This window comes from Martes martes, assembly GCF_963455335.1.
Source record: "Martes martes genome assembly, chromosome: 5".
Lineage (NCBI taxonomy): Eukaryota > Metazoa > Chordata > Mammalia > Carnivora > Mustelidae > Martes > Martes martes.
The window spans coordinates 17,491,101-17,512,242 of record NC_137892.1 but is presented as its reverse complement, the minus strand read 5'-3'; the positions used below and the strand labels follow the sequence as shown (position 1 = coordinate 17,512,242).

At 37.1% G+C, this 21,142-nt stretch overlaps 1 protein-coding gene across 1 annotated transcript; it reads right to left on the bottom strand.

The window, feature by feature from the left end:
* Positions 1 to 8,144: 8,144 nt before the first annotated feature.
* Positions 8,145 to 9,073, bottom strand: LOC308342713 (putative vomeronasal receptor-like protein 4; the record flags this gene model as incomplete). Its single annotated transcript, XM_080803277.1, is given in 2 exon segments — positions 8,145 to 9,052; positions 9,055 to 9,073. Coding segments are annotated over 2 exon segments (927 nt in total).
* Positions 9,074 to 21,142: the final 12,069 nt, after the last annotated feature.

The following is a 21,142-nucleotide window of genomic DNA, read 5'->3' as shown; positions in this document are numbered from 1 at the left end:
CCCAGTGCTTATCACATCACATGACCTCCTTAACGTCCATCACCCAGTTACCCCATCTCCCCACCGACCTCCCTTTCCACAACCCTGTTTTTTATCCTGGAGTCAACAGTCTTTCATGGTTTTTCTTTCCCTATGATTTCTTCCAGTTCAGTTTTCCCTCTCATCCCCAATAATCCTCAGCGCTATTCCTTATAATCCAATCCATATATGAGTGAAACCGTATGATAATTGTCTTTCTCTCCTTAACTTATTTCACTTAGCATAATCCCCTCCAGTTCCATTCATGTTGATGTAAATGATAGGTATTCATCCTTTCAGTAGGTTGAGTAATATTCAATTGCATATATGAACCACATCTTCTTTATCATTCATCTGTTGAAGGACATCTCAGCTCCTTCTACAGTTTGGCTATTGCCCACATTGCTGTAATAAACATTGGGGTGTAGGTGCCCCTTTGGATCACTACATTGTGTATCTTTGGGGTAAATACCTAGTAGTGCAATTGTTGGGTCATAAGGCAGCTTTATTTTTAATGTCTTGAGGAACCTCTATATTGTTTTCCAGAACGGCTGTACCAGCTTGCATTCCCACCAACAGTGTAAGAGGGTTCCACTTCCTCCACATCCTCACCAACATTTGTTGTTTCCTGTCTTGTTAATTTTAGCCATTCTCACTGGTGTGCAGAGGTATTTCATTGTGTTTTTTATTTGTATTTCCTGGATGCCAAAGTCCTGTGGAGCACTTTCTCATGTGTCTGTGCCATTTGTATGTCTTCTTTGGAGAAGTGTCTGTTCTTATATTCTGTCCATTTATTGACTGAATTATTTCTGTTTTGGGTGTTGAGTTTCAGAAGTTCTTTATAGATCTTGGATACCAGCCCTTTTATGTAATGTCATTTGCAAATATGTTCTCCCATTTCAGGGGCTGCCTCTTAGTTTTGTTGACTGTTTGCTTTCCTGTGCAGAAGTTTTTATCTTGATGAAGAAAAAACATAATCTATCACGTTGATTGATTTGCAAATTTTGAACCACCCTTGCATCCCAAGAATAAATCCCACCTGGTCGTGGTGAGTAATCATCTTAATGTACTATTGGATTCTATTGACTAGGATCATGTTGAGTATTTTACCATCCATGTTCATCAGGGATATTGGTCTGTAATTTTCCTTTTTCATGGGGTCTTTGTCTGGTTTTGGGTTCAGGGTAATGCTGACCTCATAAAATGAGTTTGGAAGTTTTCCTTCTATTTCTATTTTTTGGAACAGTGTAAGTAGAATAGGTATGATTTCTTTAAATGTTTGTTAGAATTCCCTCAGGAAGCCATCTGGCTCTGGACTCTTGTTTTTTGGGAGGTTTTTGATTACCGCTTCAATTTCCTTGGTGGCTATTAGTCTGTTATTATTGTCTATTTCTTCCTCTTTCAGTCTTGGTAGTTTATAAATTTACAGGGATGCATCCATTTCTTCCAGATTGCCTGGTTTCTTGGCATATAGTTGCTGGTAATAAGTTCTAATAGTCGTTTCTATTTCCTTGGTGTTGGTCGTGATTTCTCCCCTTTCATTCATGATTTTATTAATTTAGGTCCTTTCCCTTATCTTGATAAGTCTGGCCAGAGGTTTATCGATCTTATTTATTCTTTCAAAGAACAAGCTTCTGGTTTTGTTGGTCTCGTTTATTCGTTCTTCTGGTTTCTATTTCATTGATTTCTGCTCTAAACTTTATTATTTCTCTTCTTCTGCTTGATTTGGGCTTCATTTGCTGTTCTTTCTCCAGCTCCTTTATGTGTAAGGTTAGCTTATGTAGGTGGGATTTTTCTAAATTTTTGAGAGAGGTTTGAATGGTTATGTACTTCCCTCTTAGGACCACCTTGGCAGCATCCTATAGATTTTGAAATGATGTGTTTCATTCTCATTAGTTTCAATGAATTGTTAAAGTTCTTCTTTAATTTCCTGGTTGGCCCATTCACCCTTTAGTAGGATGCCCTTTAACTTCCAAGTGTTTGAGTTCCTTCCAAATTTTTCCTTGTGGTTGAGTTCCAGTTTCAATGCACTGTGGTCTGAAAATATGCAGGGAAAAATCTCAATCTTCTGGTATCAGTTGAGACCTGATTTGTGACCCAGCATGTGGTCTATTCTGGAGAAAGTTCCATGTCCACTTGAGAAGAGTGAATATTCTGTCATTGTAGGATGAATGTTCTGTATATATCTGCAAAGTCCATCTGGTCCAATGTGTCATTCAAAGCTCTCGTGTCTTTTTTTGATATCTGCATAGATGATGTGTGCATTGCTGTGAGTGGAGTGTTGAAGACTCCTGTAATTAATGTACTATTTTCAATATGCTGTTTTACTTTGGTTATTACTTGGTTTACATAATTTGTTGCTTCCAAGTTGGAGGCATAGATATTTACAGTTGTTAGATTTTCTTGTTTGATAGACCCTTTAAGTATGCTATAGTGTTCCTTTACATCTCTTACTACAGTTTTTGGTTTAAAATCCAATTTTTCTGATAAGAATTTCTACCCCACCTTTCTTCTGAGGTCCATTATCATAGTAAATGATTCACCATTCCCTCGCTTTCAGTCTGGAGGTGTCTTTATGTTCAAAATGAGACTCTTGTAGACAGCAATGGATCGGTCCCGTTTTTTTATCCAGTCTGATACCCTGTGTCTTTTGATTGGAGCATTCAATCCATTTACATTCAAGGAGCTATTGAAAGATATGAATTTAGTGCCATTGAATTGCCTGCATCATGGTTTCAATTCATATTTCCTAAAATTTTTTTAAAGGTATTTTTTATTTGACACAGAGATAGAGAGTATAAGTAGGCAGAGCAACAGGCAGAGGGAGAGGGAGAAGCAGACACCCTGCTAGCAGATAGCCCTCTATGGGGCTCGATCCCAGGACTCTGGGATCATGACCTGAGCTGAAGGTAGACGCTTAACCGACTGAGCCACCCAAAGCCCCTCAATTTGTATTTCCTCGATGCTAAGTGATGTGGAGCATTTTCTCAAGTATCTGTTGGCTATTTGCATATCTTCTTTGGAGAGATGTCTGTTCATGTCTTCTGCCCATTTCTTGACTGGATTATTTGGGTTTTGGGTGTTGAGTTTGATAAGCTTTTTGTAGATCTTGGCTACTAGCCCTTTATCTAATATGTCATTTGCAAATGCTGTCTCCCACTCCGCGGGTTGCCATTTAGTTTTGTTGACTATTTCCTTTGCTTGCACTCATTACTTTTAATGATTTTATGAGTATCATGGCATCTGCAAATAGTGACGGTCTGACCACTTTCTTTCTGATATGAGTGTCTCTTATTTCTTTTACTTGTGTTATTGCTGTGGATAGAACTTTCTGTACCATGTTTAATAAAAATGGTGAGAATGGACCTCATGGTCTTACTGTTGACCTTTGAGAGAAAGGCCTCAGTCTTTCCCCATTGAAGATCATATTTGCTGTGGTTTTTTTTCTATATGTCCTTTATTATTTTGAGGAATGTTCCATCCAAACCTACTTTGTTGAGAGTTTTTTTTTTTCTTATCATAAATAGATGTTGACTGTCATCAAATACTTTTCCTGTATCTATTGAAATGACCATACAACTTTTATGCTTTGTTTTGTTAATATGCTCTATTACACTGACTTGTGAATGCTATGCCATCCTTGGATCTATGGAATAAATCCCACTTGATCATGGTGAGGGATCATTTTTTAAAAGATTTTATTTATTTATTTGATAGACAGAGATCACAAGTAGGCAGAGAAGCAAGTGCGGGGGTGGGAGGCTCCCTGCAGAGCAGGGAGCCCAATGTGGGGCTCAATCCCAGGAACCTGGGATCATGACCTGAGCCAAAGGCAGAGGCTTTAACCCACTGAGTTACCCAGGCACCCCAGTGAGGGATCTTTTTAATGGAAACAGCCCAAATATCTATCAATAGAAGAGTGAATAAAGAAGATGTAATATGTATCTTCATATTACATCAAATACAAATCATTCAATAATAAAAAAAGGATAAAATTTTTCCATTTGTGACAACATGATGGATTAAGATGGTATTATGTTAAGTGTAATAAGTCAGACAAAGACAAATACCATATAATTTCACTTATATGTGGAATCTATAAAGCAACAAACAAATAACCATCAAAAAGTAGAATCACACCTGTAAATACACAGAAAAAAGTGATAGTTGCCAGTAAGGACATGGCTGATGGATGAGCAAAATGGCTGAAGGGGAGTGGGAGAAATAAACTCCTATTTATAAAATTCATGTCATGAGAATCAAAGTTACAACATAAGGAATATAGTCAATTGTATTTTAATAGTGTTGTATGGTGACAGATGTTATCTACACTTGTGAGCATAGTGTAAAAACATATAGTTGTAAAATCACTATATTATACATCAGAAACTAAAGTAATATTGTCTGTAAACTATATTCAAATAAAAAACTTTTCAAAAAAATAATAAAATACCTGTTTATTCATGATTAAATATTACAATAGCTGTGGGTTTCTTAGATGTGTTTTGGTAGATCTAAAAACTTCCCTTTATACATCTAGTTACCTGAGGGGTTTTAAATTATCAGGTCTTTGGGTGTTGTATGTAAATGATGCATCACCAAATTATATATCTGAAACTAAAATTTCACTGTATGTTAACTAACTGGAATTTAAATACAATTTGGGGGAAAACATGTGGGTATTAGGGAGGGCACATATTGCATGGAGCACTGGGTGTGGTGCAAAAACAATGAATGCTGTTACACTGAAGAGAAATGAAAAAAAATATACATTGTACTTTTAGAAACATTACAAAAAGAAATTGAAGTATATTTTCAATAAATGTAAGAAATATTCAAAATTTAAAAAATAAATAAAATAAAATTATTGGGTCTTTGTTTTGCCAAATGCTTTTTATATTTATGGAAATAATTATTTCTAGTCCTATAATTTCCTAATATGATTCATGACATTGATTTTTGGATGTTAAGCCAAGTTTGCACTTGAAAGATAATTCTATATATTCAGAATGTGTAATTTTTTTTATACACTGGAGGACTCAGTTTGCACATTTTAAAAAAATGTATGTGTCTATATTCATGAGATATGTAGTCTATAGATTTCTTGGGATGGTGTTGCTGGTTCTGTTATCTGGATAATAACTCCCCTCATAAAATAAATTGGTAAATGAATTGGAAAATTTCCTAGTTCTTCCCCACTTTTGGAAGTGTTTCTGAAGGACCAGTAATTATTCTTTATTATACGTTTGATGACTTTTTCAGTGAACCCATAAGGGTCTGGACTTTTCTTTGTAGAAAAATACTTCTTTAAACTCTTTACTTGCTATTCATGTATCCTATCCCTTCTTGAGTTTACTTAGATTATTTATACCTATCTAGGAATTTAATTCTAATTGTTAGTATTCTGTGTTTCTAAATTTCCATGCAAGTTGAGATGGAAAAATAAGGAATAATAATGTAGGAAAATGAAAATTTGGGGGCTATTTATGAGTACCCCTGTCACAGGTTAATCTGTTGATCCACTGCAGGATAATATACCTATCACTGCTATAATACTACTTATATATATTGTTTGGAACAAAGAAAGTACAGAATCAAAACAAATAAGGAAATGTATGATTTGATTTTAGATTTTATCAAGACTGTGGAGTAACTCCACCTTCTCTTTTGCAACAATATTTAGGGCATAAAAATGAATTTGAATACAATTATATAAAATGACATATAAATAAAGAATGGCATTGTGATACCAGAATTTTTAAAAACTAGAATAGTTAATAATTACACATACGAGGTAGGCAATATCTAAATATATAGATATAGACATAGATGTATAGATATAATACTAAAGAGTTTAATGTATAAAACAAAAGTTTATGTAAGACATTGAGATAATTACAATTATATTAAGAAATAACAAACTAATGAATTCTTTATAGAGTGATAAGTAACTTTATTAGAATTAATTGTATTAGAAAGTTTATTAGAATGTTTGAATAGTTCAGGAAACAGACAAATTGTCAGCATTTTGACAAGTAAAGAGAAGACACAGATTTTTCAAATGGCAGAGCAGATCATTTCAATTAGCAGTATTTAGACCTAAAAAAACCCATTAAATTCATTAAAGCATAAATTCAATATATGATATTTTCTGAGCACTGAAAAAATGACAATAGAAACTATAAATGTAAGTGTAAACAACAGACAACATCTAGCTAAACGCATATTTGTAAAAGAAATTTTGCAAAGCTACAGGTACAAAATTCAAACTGAGATTACATCTACAAGGTCCTGGATATACTGCAAAGGAAGCACGCAAGTAGAGCAAAAAGAACTAAAATCATGAAAATAATTCTACCAATGTTATGTTACAGAACAGTAAAGCATTGGTATGCACAAACTAACCATTGATACTGGAGGATTATTGCATCAGAAATTTATGTAAAACATGTAAATAAATTCAAGTATGAGGAAAATAATCACATCCTAAAAATAATTTTGTTAAATGATAATATAGTGGATAAAGGGAATGATCCAAATACATCAAATGGAAATTTCTCACAAGATGCAGTTGTCTGCCTCAAAATATCTATGTGAAATATTCCCCTCATTTGTACAATGTGGGTATCTGTGGTTCTAGTAAAAAGCACATGAATTCCAAAACTTATTTTAATGTAAACAACTAAAAATACTTAAGAGTTATAAGAATATTTAAAATGTCCAACAGAGCTAGAGAAAAAACATGTAAGAGCATGCCAGGTCCTGAAGTAAGTCAAAAGAAGGATGTGAAGAAGTAATCAAAGTAAAAAGTCAACTCTCTGTCCACATATTGACTTATCAAAGCCTGTGTGGGTACTCCAGGACGATTGGAATAAACAAAGAAAGAAAGTGACTAAAGACATCTCAAATGTTATATATCCCTCAAATGTTATATATCCCAAATATCACAACAAAACTGTGAAAGGTAGAACACATAAATAAATAAGCTAATGAGTGGAGGGTCAGAAGAATTTATGTGTCACATAATATAGATATCAGTAATGATATCTATGTCATATCTATCTATATCTGATCTATCTAAATGTCTATCTATATCTGATATCTATATGATAGATATAGATATTGATATGATATCAGATATGTTTACAATGTTTAAGTAAAGCCAGTGGAAAACAAAAGAAAATCAAAAAGAAACAAAAGAAATCAAAGTACTGTGGAAAGAGTAAGAAACTCGAAACACTTGTCAAGAATATTTGGAAAAGAGCCTAATAGAATTAAACCATTGAAATTTTTAAAAAATAACACTAAATTTAACACACAATATTTTGGTGAAATATAAAATTAGTCTGAATTGATGAGAGGATAAATAAACTAGAGGATTGAGCAGAAATATTGCAACCAAGAAAAAAAGAAATATTTTAAATTAAGGACATAAAGAGAGAGGTGGCTATGGAAAAAAGTTGTCACTAAGGATATATGAAATAGAATAAGAAGAAATGAAATCATTTGTTTTACTAGTGTATACAAAAACAATAAAAAATTAAATAGATGATGATCAACAAATTTCTAATTTTATAATTAGACAAGGAACTTACAAATCAGAAATGCATTGTAACAAAAATGGGTAAAATAAAAATACACACCAGAAACAAAAATTGCATAAAACAAAAGAAAAAGAAAAATTTAAAGCACTGAGAAAAAGAGAAAAAAAGTTAAAAGTAGTGAAAGATAAACTAGAGAAAAGTGAAAGCAAAATCTCTACAGCCTTTCTAGAAGACAGAGCAGAGAGAAATAAACACACAGTCTTGAGAGAAATTGTTGCTCAGGCTAAAGTTGGATGCTTAGCTTAATATCTTGAAGTAAAAAGAGTAAATTTAACTAAAAAGAATTGATTGGGTTACCAAGGGAAGCTACTTTAGTCTATAATTTTCCAGAATAGAAGTAAAACTTTCCTTCACAAAGTTTGAGAAAGAGAATGAAAGACAAAAGAACTTGTAAGCACATGGAAGGTCCTTGGCATCATAGGTTTCAAAAATATTTAGATAAAGTATAATGTTATACATTTTAAACATTATATAAATAAATCGAGTGTCATTTGAATAAAAGGAAAACGAGTTTTTGGATAATTATTTCATGATTAACTTGTTTAAAATTGATTGCGAGTTTGCTACATTTTTGCAACATATTTTTATCCTTTTATCAGAACGAATTAATACCAAAGAACTGACAGTGACATAAATATTGCTCAAAAGCTTTTGGCAGTCTAGTATAAGAAGGTCATATGCCCATAATAGGATTATAGATGATGAGATGATGAAGTCCACCCAGTAAACGACCACAAAGAAACTCACCAACAACAGGACAGTGCGGGTGGCTCTTTTCTCTGGAGAGGCTCTTGAAGAGAAACTGGTGCTGTGAAGGTGCTGGCAACGCCTCTGATGTCTGGTCAAATGAGTCACCATGTATGCACTTGAGAACAGCATGACTCCGACGAAATAGACATCCCTGGATAATGCCAAAGTGAAAAGCAGTGCCCTGATGGTGGGGGCTATGGGGGAAAGTGAGCAGTATTTACTGACATTCAGTAGGTTGCTGTTGGTTGTATTAGAAGATGCAACAGTATAAAAGATGGAGTTCACACTGATTGACAAATTGAGAAACCATAAGATGACAAAGGAATGGAAGATGTATTGTGTGCATTTATGTTTAAATCTGCCTAACCAGGAAGTGCTGGGGCTCATGGTGATGGCCTGGATTATGCTCAGGAGGCAGGTGGTGCAGATGGAGAGACCCCTCATCACTCTGCTCATGTAGAATCCAATCTTACATTTGAAATCATTCATAAAGTTTGGTGATTCAAACAGCTCTGTAGGCAACTGAAACAGTATAATGAAGAGTTTCATTATGTGGACAAGGGCCAAGTGACAGATGATCAGGTCAGTGGGTTTAGGCCTGTGATCCAGGAGGAGCATGAAGATTTGGAAGAGAAGGAGGAAGGTGTTGGCTAAGATTCCAATGCCAAGTTGTAAAAATTGACATATTTTAATAGTAACATGCATGGAAAATGCAATTATCATAGTGGAAAAGAAGAAATGTATTTTGTACATCTGAAAAAATATAGACCTCATATTATCCATGATATTTATTTTGTAGTCAAAATCATCATCATCATCACAATTTTTATATCTCCTAAATAATCAGTAAACCTACATTGTATAAAGTCTTAGAAATACAGTCTCAATATTATTTCTACACCAAATTGAGTGTGTATGTCTATGTATCTATCATCTATTTCTATCTCCCTATCTACCACCTATCTATCTATCATCTATCCATCTATCTATTGAGAGATCTCACACAATGTATCCACAATCATGCCAGAATAATGTACCCATTTCCCATACTTCTGCGGTACATGCATTTCTCCTCCTTTATCTCTTTCTCCTTCTTTTTCTTCTCCTTCCCCAATCCTTTTTCTTTCTCCTTCTTATTCCTTTCTCTTCTTCTTCATCTTCCTCGTCTCCTCCTCCCCCTCTGCTACTGCCCCTCGGAACAATGTGTTACTTAAACTATAGCCTCTGGAGGATTTTACTAGTTACCAAGCACATTTGCATATGGCCTTAAGAAAAACATATACTGGCGACAGGTCTTTGGGGAGAAGGACAATATACGACTGTGAAGCTGGGCAGCTGAGCCACCCTGGCTCGCTCAGGGTGGAACGCTGCCCCTTCACCGAAGCCGGGCAGCCGGGGACGCCGGGCCCACCCAGGGCGGAACGCCACCTGCTTCAGGGAAGCCGAGCACCCGGGAATGCCCGGTCAGCTCAGGGTGGAACAAAGTACCGCCTGCTTCCATTTTCCGTTATTGCTCCTTTCTCTTCCCAGAAGCGCCGTTGTTAGTTAGATGAGTCCTTTGAATGTGCTTGATTAACTATAAACTTTATCCTCCTTCTTGCTTGTCCACGAGACATGTGACTAATGTTTGACCTTCATCGGTTCTTCTGTTGGCTATTGTTTCTATCTAATAAAAGTGGGACTCTGGAGTTGCTCGGGGCAGCAGTCTTTTCGACTGTTGTCCCCTGCTCCCAGTCTCTTGCAGCTGACTTGCTTGTGCCTAATTCTTCTCCCGTTTGCCAACCGGAAGCAGCACCCCTCCCCTCCCCCTCCCCCTCCCCACCTCCTCCTCCTCCTCCCCCTCCCCACCTCCTCCTCCCCCTCCCCCTCCCCACCTTCTCCTCCCCCTCCCCCTCCCCACCTCCTCCTCCCCCTCCCCCTCCTCCTCCCTCTCCCCCTCCCCCTCCCCCTCCCCCTCCTTCTTCTTCTTCTTCTTCTTCTTCTTCTTCCTCATCCTCATCTTTGTCTTCATCATCTTCTTCTTCTTCCTTTACTGTTCTGTGTTACCCTGTCTCAGCACCAATAATAGTAATGGCCATACAAAGACTTAAAGATGTTTGTACAGTTGAACTGAAGTAAATTTTATGCTACTGGGGAATGAATCACCAAAATAGACAATTAAGAAAAAATAATGTCCAGGTGAGTCTTCCAAAACACACTGTGACACTTGTTCTTCTTCCTCCTTTTTCCACATTTAGGGATTACATTGGGTTTATCCTGATAACTCAACATAATCTTGTACTTTAAAATGAAATAATTACTAATCTTCCTTCTATCTACAGCCTTCATTTCCATTGCTGCATAACCTACTACATTTATATTGAGGGTCTGAAGATTTGGATCTCAACATCCTGGGGATGAGGATAATTGTTTTTTGCCATAAATCCTATAGTAAAAATTCATTCAACATGAATCTGGCTCACTCCCCTTTATTTTCAATCACAGATATCCCTTCCATAATCTCTGTTTCAGGAGGGAATTGCTAAAGAGCAACTCTCAATTTTCAAGAGGACAAATGCACAATTCACTTCATGATATCCACAAAGTTGTATCAAAATATTCATATAGTGATCTTTCTTATGTGGCTTTAATACAAGGATACACTCCCATGTCATTAAAAATGCTTATTACCATATGGTGACTAGCATAACATAATAAAAAAATTTTTTTAAAGATTTTTATTTATTTATTTGACACAGAGAGAGAGCACTAGCAAGAAGAGAGGCAGGCAGAGAGAGAGGGGGAAGCAGGTTCCCCGCCAAGCAGAGAGCCCGATGTGGGGCTCGATCCCAGGACCCTGGGATCATGACCTGAGCCGAAGGCAGAGGCTTTAACCCACTGAGCCACCCAGGTGCCCCCATAATAAAAAAATGCTTACATCTCCAATAGAAAATATACTTCTCTTCAGGTCTGATCAGGATATTTCCAGAATCAGAACACTTTGTAAAATGTCATTGAATAGTTTTACAATTATTTTACCATGTTATTTGCTCTGTATGCAGGCATAGTCCTTTTATCCAATTAACTTGATACAGGGCTTAGAAAAATTTTCTTTCTTATTTATTTTTCTTATTTATCCTCCTGAGCAGAAAGAGTGTTCACTTTTTTATGTGAAGAAATTTTGACAGGTTATGTTGTTGGCTCAAACTCAGAATATTATTGCTGAGTTTACTCTATAATCACCTGATATATGTGATTTTATAGAGGAGACATGGTATATTTGATTAAATGAACTGTAACTATCTTTCCATGTGTTTAATCTTTTATGTGTCAAATTTCTCTCCAATGCCAGAACCAAAAAATTAATAGTTGCCACCAACATATATCTGTAACAAAAGCACATTTGGGTCCTGCTATCATGCTGGACCCTAGAGAAATACTAAAATAATATTGACTTAAAGGCACAATGCTATTCAAAATTTAAGAATCACAGTCCAGTACCAGTAAAACAACATTTGGGTGTTGGCCACTAGTATATGTGTAATTATTTAAAGATTTTATATGTAAATCATTAAAAAAATAAGACATATATCACAGGCGGTCTCCCAAAGAAAGATAATAAAATATATTCAGTACAACAACAGAGATAACAACTTTAATATTTTCTTTTACTTTCCTATGGGATAGATGGTTGACCACCTCTAATTCATGCCCACACTCTCTAAATGACAGTTACATACTGAAGAAGCATTTCTGCTGGATTGACAAATAATGTCTTTTTCCAATGATACTCTTAAGGACATTGTACTGAGCCTGGACAAGAAAGCACCATATTTCCCATAGATTCAAGTTGGTAAATAAAGTGAAAGAATTAAACTTAATTAAATTTGAATTTCAGGAAAATCATGAATAATTATTTTAGCATATGTATGTCCCAACTATCACATACACATATTACATGCAAGTATGCAAATATTGAATAAGTTACTTTAAAAAGTTAGATTGTTTTCCAAATTTTAAACTTCTCTCCATCCTGTATTCACATTTTTGTGAATCTGGTGACCCTCCCATAGACAAATCATGGGATTTTTTGAAAACATGGTGCATATCTGCAAAATGGAATTAAAAAAAAAAACCACAGAAGTCATATAGGCTAATAAGAATGTGAAGGAGAATTTGATCTTAGGTGAAATCCTAAAAACATAAATCAGAATGCCCATCTTAGCCCTTACTCTGAGAAGAGACAATCAGGTTGTCTTGGGGCTGAGGTTGAAGCCCTTGAGCAGTCTCAGAAGGCATATAATGCAGATAAAGTTTCTTCTCATTATTATGTCTTACTTGAGGTCATTCTGAGCATTTAAGCCCAATTTATATATAATATCATAAATAATGGTGGGAAAATATCACCATTAAAATAAGCCTAGGAGAAAACACATACCATAAAATCTGTGGACTTACCTAAGATGCCGACAACAATAAGAAGGCGTAATGAAAGGAAGAAGCCATTTGCAATAACCTAAGTGATATTTCTCATGAGGTAATACATTATTTGGGAGAAAATAAAGCTTGACAAAATGTGTTTTCTCATCTTTATAAAGATACTTACTTTTAGAGTATTATTATATTATTAACAACTTTATTTATTTATTTATTTGAGAGAGAGAGAAAGGGAATGTGAGAGAGAGCATGAGATGGGGGAGGGTCAGAGGGAGAAGCAGATTCCCTGCTGAGAGGGGAGCTCGACATGGGACTCAATCCTGGGACTCCAAGATCATAACCTGAGCCAAAGGCAGTCACTTAACCAATTGAGCCACCCAGCTGTCCCTAGAGTATTATTTAATAAATTATGCAATTTTCATCAGTTCTTTGCACACTGCCTGATGTGTATATTTAATGATATAATCTATATGGCAAAATCCCATCCTGTCTCCTGTATTATTAGTGTACTACTCAATAACATTGTATTCCTCATTAACCTTACTATATTCTATAGAAAGTTTTGTAATACATGACTAGTTAATAGTATAAAGTCAAACACGAATTGCAAGTGACAAGGTGCAGGTAAGTTGGTTGATTCAGTGGCAATAATGTCATCATGAGAAACACAGCTGGCAGTTTCAAAAAGGAAAAAAGTCTTTCTAACTAGATCAATTCCATGAAAATGCCTTTGAAAAGGGTACAAACACCAAAAGAACAAGTGTGTTAAGCATCAGATACCACTGGCAATTCTACAGTACAGATGAGATCACAAGTCATGCTGCAAAAGATAGCATGCTTCTAAGGCATTTAATTCTCAGCAATCCAGGGCAAAGACATATGCGGGAAAAGTTGTCCCTGCACAAGTAAGAAATGGAAAAACACTGGAGGGGCTTCATCACAAACTGTGGCTTAGGAATTTTGAGTAGCCCTTGAAAATCTGTCCTGTATTTTCTTCAATGAACACAACCACAAAGATATCTGCAAAGTATAACATTCTTTTTTCAAGGAGTTTATGACATGTCTTGTCACATATTTATGCATCACAGTAGTAAGAACATGAGAATAATGCCAAGTGTGTCACTTATGAATTGAGAAGAAGATAGCATACCCTCTATGCTTCAGGAACTCTGTTTAGGGTCAGTCAACCCCATATCACAAAACTTCTCCTTCCTAAATGCAGGAAAGTCAGGGATTTTCAACATGAATTATTTTAAGACATGCTTAAAATACTCTAATGTTCAGGCACATAACGATTATTTACTGACAAACTTGACTAAGATCTTAATGTCTTCATGGGACAAAAATAGAAAATCAATTATTATCATTTTGTTGCTTTCTGTTTTCTACCATACCATGCTCTACGTCTTTCATTTAAGGAGTTAGACATTCTTACTGAATGCAGAAAACATTGATTTCTGAATTTCAACACCTAAATTGAAATATACTTGTCACTTGTTGTGAATATATGTTTCATGGAACAGATTTCAATGGCAACTTTCAAAAAAGCAAGGATACTAAATTTAGAAGATTTGTTTTACAGTAAGAGATTACCGTGCCTTCAAATTTTTCAAATTATTACTCTATTATCACAAAATAACTTCATCTAAACAAAAATGAACAGCAATTTTAAGTTTCCATTTACTTAGAAAACATAAAATATGAAAAGTGAATGTAATATTTCAAACCTGCTGAATATTTCCAACCCCATTCATGTAAACTAGCCATTAATTATACAAAGATTTAATAAACAGCAAAAGGTTTTATTTTAGCTAGGTCATTTTGTGGTAGTTTGAAAATAATACTACTATAAAGAAAATAATTATGTCTTTTCGTCTACTAAAATTTAATTATTATAAAATGTTTCACAGATGTAATGCTTTCTGACACCCTAATTTTAAGCAGCGAAAACTAGAAATATGCCAAAATATGTCAAAATTAAAAGAATAGGACAAGATGGCGGGGAAGTAGGAGGAGGCGCCTTTTCAACCTGCACCCTAAAGTGAGCTGATTACCTACCAAAGAACTCCGATCACCCATGAAATCAGCCTGAGATCAGAATTATACACGTCTGGATCTCTACGGGGGCCAGAAGACGCCAGTGGGCAGGTAAAGTGGAGTGGGAACGTCGGACTGATATCGGAAGATAAACAAAAGGGGGAGGGAGCCACCAGAGGCGACCGACTGGAAAATAATACCCCAATACGAGAGTGCCCGGCATCTGGGGACCAGCATTAACTTGGAGTCTTGTTGAAAGCACTCAAAAGAGCAAAGACTCGCGCGGGGAAATTGTGGGAATCGGGGCGGATAGGGATAGGGGCTTAAGTCCCCAGACCCAGGGCAGCATCCCCTGGCGCTGAGCCGGAGAGTGCGGCGGAGAAACCTGGTCTTTGTCCCGGAGCCGCCAGTGCGCCCGAGAACGGGTGGAGTCCGGCTCCCGTGAGGGACTGGGAGCCACACCAGACGGCAGAACGCGCACCTTACTGGAGATGCGCGCGTGCCTCAACCTCCCCTGAGAGAGGTGCACGAACGCCCAGCCTGGTGTTCTGGGACCCACGCGGTGATAGACCCACGCGGCGATAGAGCCGATAGAGCTGGAGGCGCCGCGCCCCAAAAAATCCCCTGGGAGAGGTGCGCGCAAGCCCTGAGCTCTCAGCCCCAGCCAGCGGGAAAATCTCAGTGTGCGATTGCTGCTTGGAACCTCTCTGGCGGTCTGGAGCTGCCCAGACAGCCACAGCTGCCTTGGTTTTGCGTACAAGCAGGAGATCCTGCGTCCCCAGGGACCGCGACTCAGAACCTGCTCTGCCAGCGGCCCAGCGGCTGCAGCACCTGCAGGGGAGCAGACTGAGGCTTCTCTCTGAGAGGGAGGTTGGGGTGCAGTTTTCTTTCCTCTAAACCTCCCAAAACCATCAAAAGCTGTCAAGGCGAGAGAAAAGAAGTGAACAAACATAAAAACCTCCAGAGAACAAAAACCTGAAAAAAACGTTTTTCTCAGAGCCCACCCCCTTGAGGGGGTCGGGAGGACTTAACTCAGGGAACATCATTGACTGAAAACCCACGTGGCAGCCCCCTCCCCCAGAAAACAAATCAGGAAAAAAAAAAAAAAAGACTACAAGAGAACAACCACCACTACTTCATAGATACAACTTTTATTTTTAATTCTTTCCCACTATTCTGGTTCATTTTTTTTTCTTTTTTTATATAGATAATTTTTTAACCTATTTACCATCACAGTGAGATGTCCAGTACATCAAATTCCATGATAAACTTCTAACCTGAATTTTTTGATACATACACATGTGTTTTTCTTTTGCTTTTCTATTTTCTTAATTTTTAAAAAATTTTTTAATTTAGTTTAGTCCAGTTTATTCCTTTTTTATTTTTATTTTCTAATAGTCATATAGAGTTAAACTTCAAGGTAACCCCCTTTCTCCAAGCAATGCTACCCCTATAGGTGAACCAATTTTTAATCCCCCTTTTTCTTAGGAAAGTTGAGTCCTTTAACAAAGATATCAAGATACATCCAGGAAGAATCAAAATAACCTTCCTCGCCCACACCGAGAATCTATAACCATGCTCCCATCTTTTTCTTCAGCCAGTGTCTCTGTGTATTTATGTTTGTCTGGATAGTATATAAATCTTATACTTGGGGTTCTTCTTGACGAGGCTCCTCCTTTTTTTTGCTTATATATATATATATTTTCTCTCGTCATATACTTTTATCAGTCTTTTTGTTTGTCTGTTTTTGTTTGTATACGTCATAAACCTTACCCTGGGGCCCATTTGGGCTGAACCTTCACTTTTATCTTCCCTTTTTTTCCTGTCTCTCTCTCTCCCTCTTTTTTCTTTTTCTTTTCTTTTTTCTCTCATTTGGGTGGGGAATCCTGAGTGCTCAGAAGCGTTCCAGGGTGCACCTTGACTGCACCACGGTCAATACACCCAGCTACATCTGTCCAGTCATCTCTCACCAAAATGACTAGGAGGAGGAATCCCCAACAGAAGAAAAATACAGAGGATGGGCCTTCTGCAACAGAGCTAACGGCTATCAACATAGACAATATGTCAGAAAGAGAATTCAGGCTAACAATTATCCAGGCAATAGCTAGGTTGGAGAAAGCTATGGATGACCAAACAGAATTGATTAGGGCAGAATTGAAAGCGACCAGAGAGGAGGTTCATAATGTTAGGGCAGAGCTGAAGGCCACCAGGGATGAGGTTCACAACGCTCTCAATGAGTTCCAATCTAATCTAAATTCTCTAAAAGCTAGGGTAACTGAGACAGAAGATAGAATTAGTGATCTGGAGGACAAACAAATAGAGAGAAAGGATCAGGAGGAAGCCTGGAACAAACAGCTTAGAAGCCACGAAAACAGAATCAGGGAAATAAATGATGCCATGAAACGTTCCAACGTCAGAATTATTGGAATCCCTGAAGGGGAGGAGAAAGAAAGAAGTCTAGAAGATATAGTGGAACAAATTTTTCATGAAAATTTTCCCAACCTTGCGAATGGAACAAGTGTTCATGTACTAGAAGTAGAAAGGTCCCCCCCCAAGATTATAAATTCAAAAAAAACATCCAGGCACCTCATAGTAAAATTGAGGAATCATAATTGTAGATACAATCTCTTGAAAGCCGCTAGGACAAAGAACCTCCTTACATACAGAGGAAAGCCCATCAGAATAACGTCAGACCTGTCCACAGAGACCTGGCAAGCCAGAAAGGGCTGGCAAGATATATTCAGGGCACTAAATGAGAAGAACATGCAGCCAAGAATACTTTATCCAGCAAGACTGACATTCAAAATGGATGGAGAGATAAAGAGTTTCCAAGACCGGCAAGGCTTGAAAGACTATGCAACCACCAAGCCGACACTGCAGGAAATATTAAAGGGGGCTCTATAGAAGAGGAAAAATCCTAAGAATAGCATTGAACAGAAATATAGAGACAATCGACAGAAAGAAAGACTTCAAAGATAACACAATGTCAATAAAAACGTATCTCTCAATAATCACTCTCAATGTGAATGGCCTAAATGCACCCATAAAACGACACAGGGTTGCAGATTGGATAAAACGACAGGACCCATCCATATGTTGTCTACAAGAGACCCATTTTGAACCTAAAGATACACCTAGACTGAAAGTGAAGGGATGGAGAAGCATCTTTCACGCCAATGGGCCTCAAAAGAAGGCCGGGGTAGCGATTCTCATATCAGATAAATTAGATTTTAAACTAAAGACGGTAGTCAGGGATACAGAAGGACACTACATCATTCTTAAAGGGACTATCCACCAAGATGATCTAACAATTGTAAATATCTATGCCCCCAATATGGGAGCAGCCAATTACATAAGAAAACTATTAATCAAGATAAAGAGTCATATTGATATGAATACATTAATAGTAGGAGATCTTAACACGCCTCTCTCAGAAATAGACAGATCATCGAAGCAGAAAATCAATAAAGAAATAAGAGCATTGAATGACACATTGGACCAGATGGACCTCATAGATATATACAGAACATTCCACCCTAAAACAACAGAATACTCATTCTTCTCAAGTGCACATGGAACCTTCTCCAGAATAGACCACATACTGGGTCACAAATCAGGGCTCAACCGATACCAAAAGACTGAGATGATTCCCTGCATATTCTCAGATCACAATGCTTTGAAACTGGAGCTCAATCACAAGGAAAAGTTCAGAAGGAACTCAAATACCTGGAAGCTAAAGACCACCTTGCTTAAGAATGCTTGGATCAACCAGGAGATCAAAGAAGAACTTAAACAATTTATGGAAACCAATGAGAACGAAGACACTTCACTCCAAAACCTATGGGATACAGCAAAGGCGGTCCTAAGGGGGAAATTCATAGCCATCCAAGCCTCCCTCAAAAAAATTGAAAAATCCAGAATACACCAGCTGTCTCTACACCTTAAAGAACTGGAGAATCAACAACAAATCAAACCAACTCCACACGTAAGAAGGGAAATAATCAAGATTAGAGCAGAGATCAACGAGGTAGAAACCAGAGATACAGTAGAACGTATCAACGAAACTAGAAGCTGGTTTTTTGAAAGAATCAATAAGATCGATAAACCATTGGCCACACTAATCCAAAAGAAAAGAGAGAAAGCCCAAATTAATAAAATTATGAATGAAAAGGGAGAGATCACAACTAACACCAAGGAAGTAGAAACAATCATCAGAAGCTATTATCAACAGTTATATGCCAATAAGCTAAGCAACCTAGATGAAATGGATGCATTCCTGGAAAACTATAAACTCCCAAAATTGAACCAGGAAGAAATTGACAACCTGAATAGACCGATATCTAGTAACGAGATTGAAGCAGTGATCAAAAACCTCCCAAAAAACAAGAGCCCAGGACCTGACGGATTCCCTGGGGAATTCTATCAAACTTTCAAAGAAGAAATAATACCTATTCTCCTGAAGCTGTTTCAAAAAATTGAAGCAGAAGGAAAACTTCCAGACTCTTTTTATGAAGCCACCATCACCCTGATCCCCAAACCAGGCAAAGACCCTACCAAAAAGGAGAATTTCAGACCGATATCACTGATGAATATGGATGCTAAGATTCTCAACAAGATCCTAGCAAACAGGATCCAACAGCACATTAAAAAGATTATCCACCATGACCAGGTAGGATTCATCCCTGGGTTACAAGGATGGTTCAACATTCGCAAATCAATCAATGTGATAGAACAAATCAATAAGAGAAGAGAGAAGAACCACATGATCCTCTCCATTGATGCAGAAAAAGCTTTTGACAAAATCCAGCATCCGTTCCTGATTAAAACGCTTCAAAGTATAGGGATAGAGGGAACATTCCTGAACTTCATCAAATCTATCTATGAAAAACCCACAGCAAATATCATCCTCAATGGGAAAAAGCTTGCAGCCTTCCCATTGAGATCAGGAACACGACAAGGATGCCCACTCTCACCACTCTTGTTCAACATAGTATTAGAAGTCCTAGCAACAGCAATCAGACAACAAAGAGAAATAAAAGGTATCCAAATTGGCAAGGAAGAAGTCAAACTCTCTCTCTTCGCAGATGACATGATTCTTTATATGGAAAACCCAAAAGACTCCACCTCCAAACTACTAGAACTCATACAGCAATTCAGTAATGTAGCAGGATACAAAGTCAATGTCCAGAAATCAGTGGCTTTCTTATACACTAACAATGAAAATTCAGAAAGGCAAATTAGAGAATCGATTCCATTTACTATAGCACCAAAAACCATAAGATACCTCGGAATAAACCTAACCAAAGAGGTTAAAGATCTGTACTCGAGGAACTACAGAACACTCCTAAAAGAAATTGAAGAAGACACAAAAAGATGGAAGACCATTCCATGCTCTTGGATGGGAAGAATAAACATCGTTAAAATGTCTATACTGCCCAGAGCAATCTATACTTTTAATGCCATTCCAATCAAAATTCCACCAGTATTTTTCAAAGAGCTGGAGCAAATAATACTAAAATTTGTATGGAATCAGAAGAGACCCCGAATTGCTAAGGAAATGTTGAAAAACAAAAATAAAACTGGTGGCATCACGTTACCTGATTTCAAGCTTTACTACAAAGCTGTGATCACCAAGACAGCATGGTACTGGCATAAAAACAGACACATGGACCAGTGGAACAGAGTAGAGAGCCCAGATATGGACCCTCAACTCTATGGTCAAATAATCTTTGACAAAACAGGAAAAAATATCCAGTGGAAAAAAGACAGTCTCTTCAATAAATGGTGCTGGGAAAACTGGACAGCTATATGTAGAAGAATGAAACTTGACCATTCTCTTACACCGTACACAAAGATAAACTCGAAATGGATAAAAGACCTCAACGTGAGACAGGAATCCATCAGAATCCTCGAGGAGAACATAGGGAGTAACCTCTTTGATATCAGCCATAGCAACTTCTTTCAAGATATGTCTCCAAAGGTGAAGGAAATAAAGGCAAAGATGAACTTCTGGGACTTCATCAAGATAAAAAGCTTCTGCACAGCAAAAGAAACAGTCATCAAAACAAAGAGGCAACCCACGGAATGGGAGAAGATATTTGCAAATGACAGTACAGATAAAAGGTTGATATCCAGGATCTATAAAGAACTCCTCAAACTCAACACACACAAAACAGATAATCATATTAAAAAATGGGCAGAAGATATGAACAGACACTTCTCCAATGAAGACATACAAATGGCTACCAGACACATGAAAAAATGTTCATCATCACTAGCCATCAGGGAGATTCAAATCAAAACCACATTGAGATACC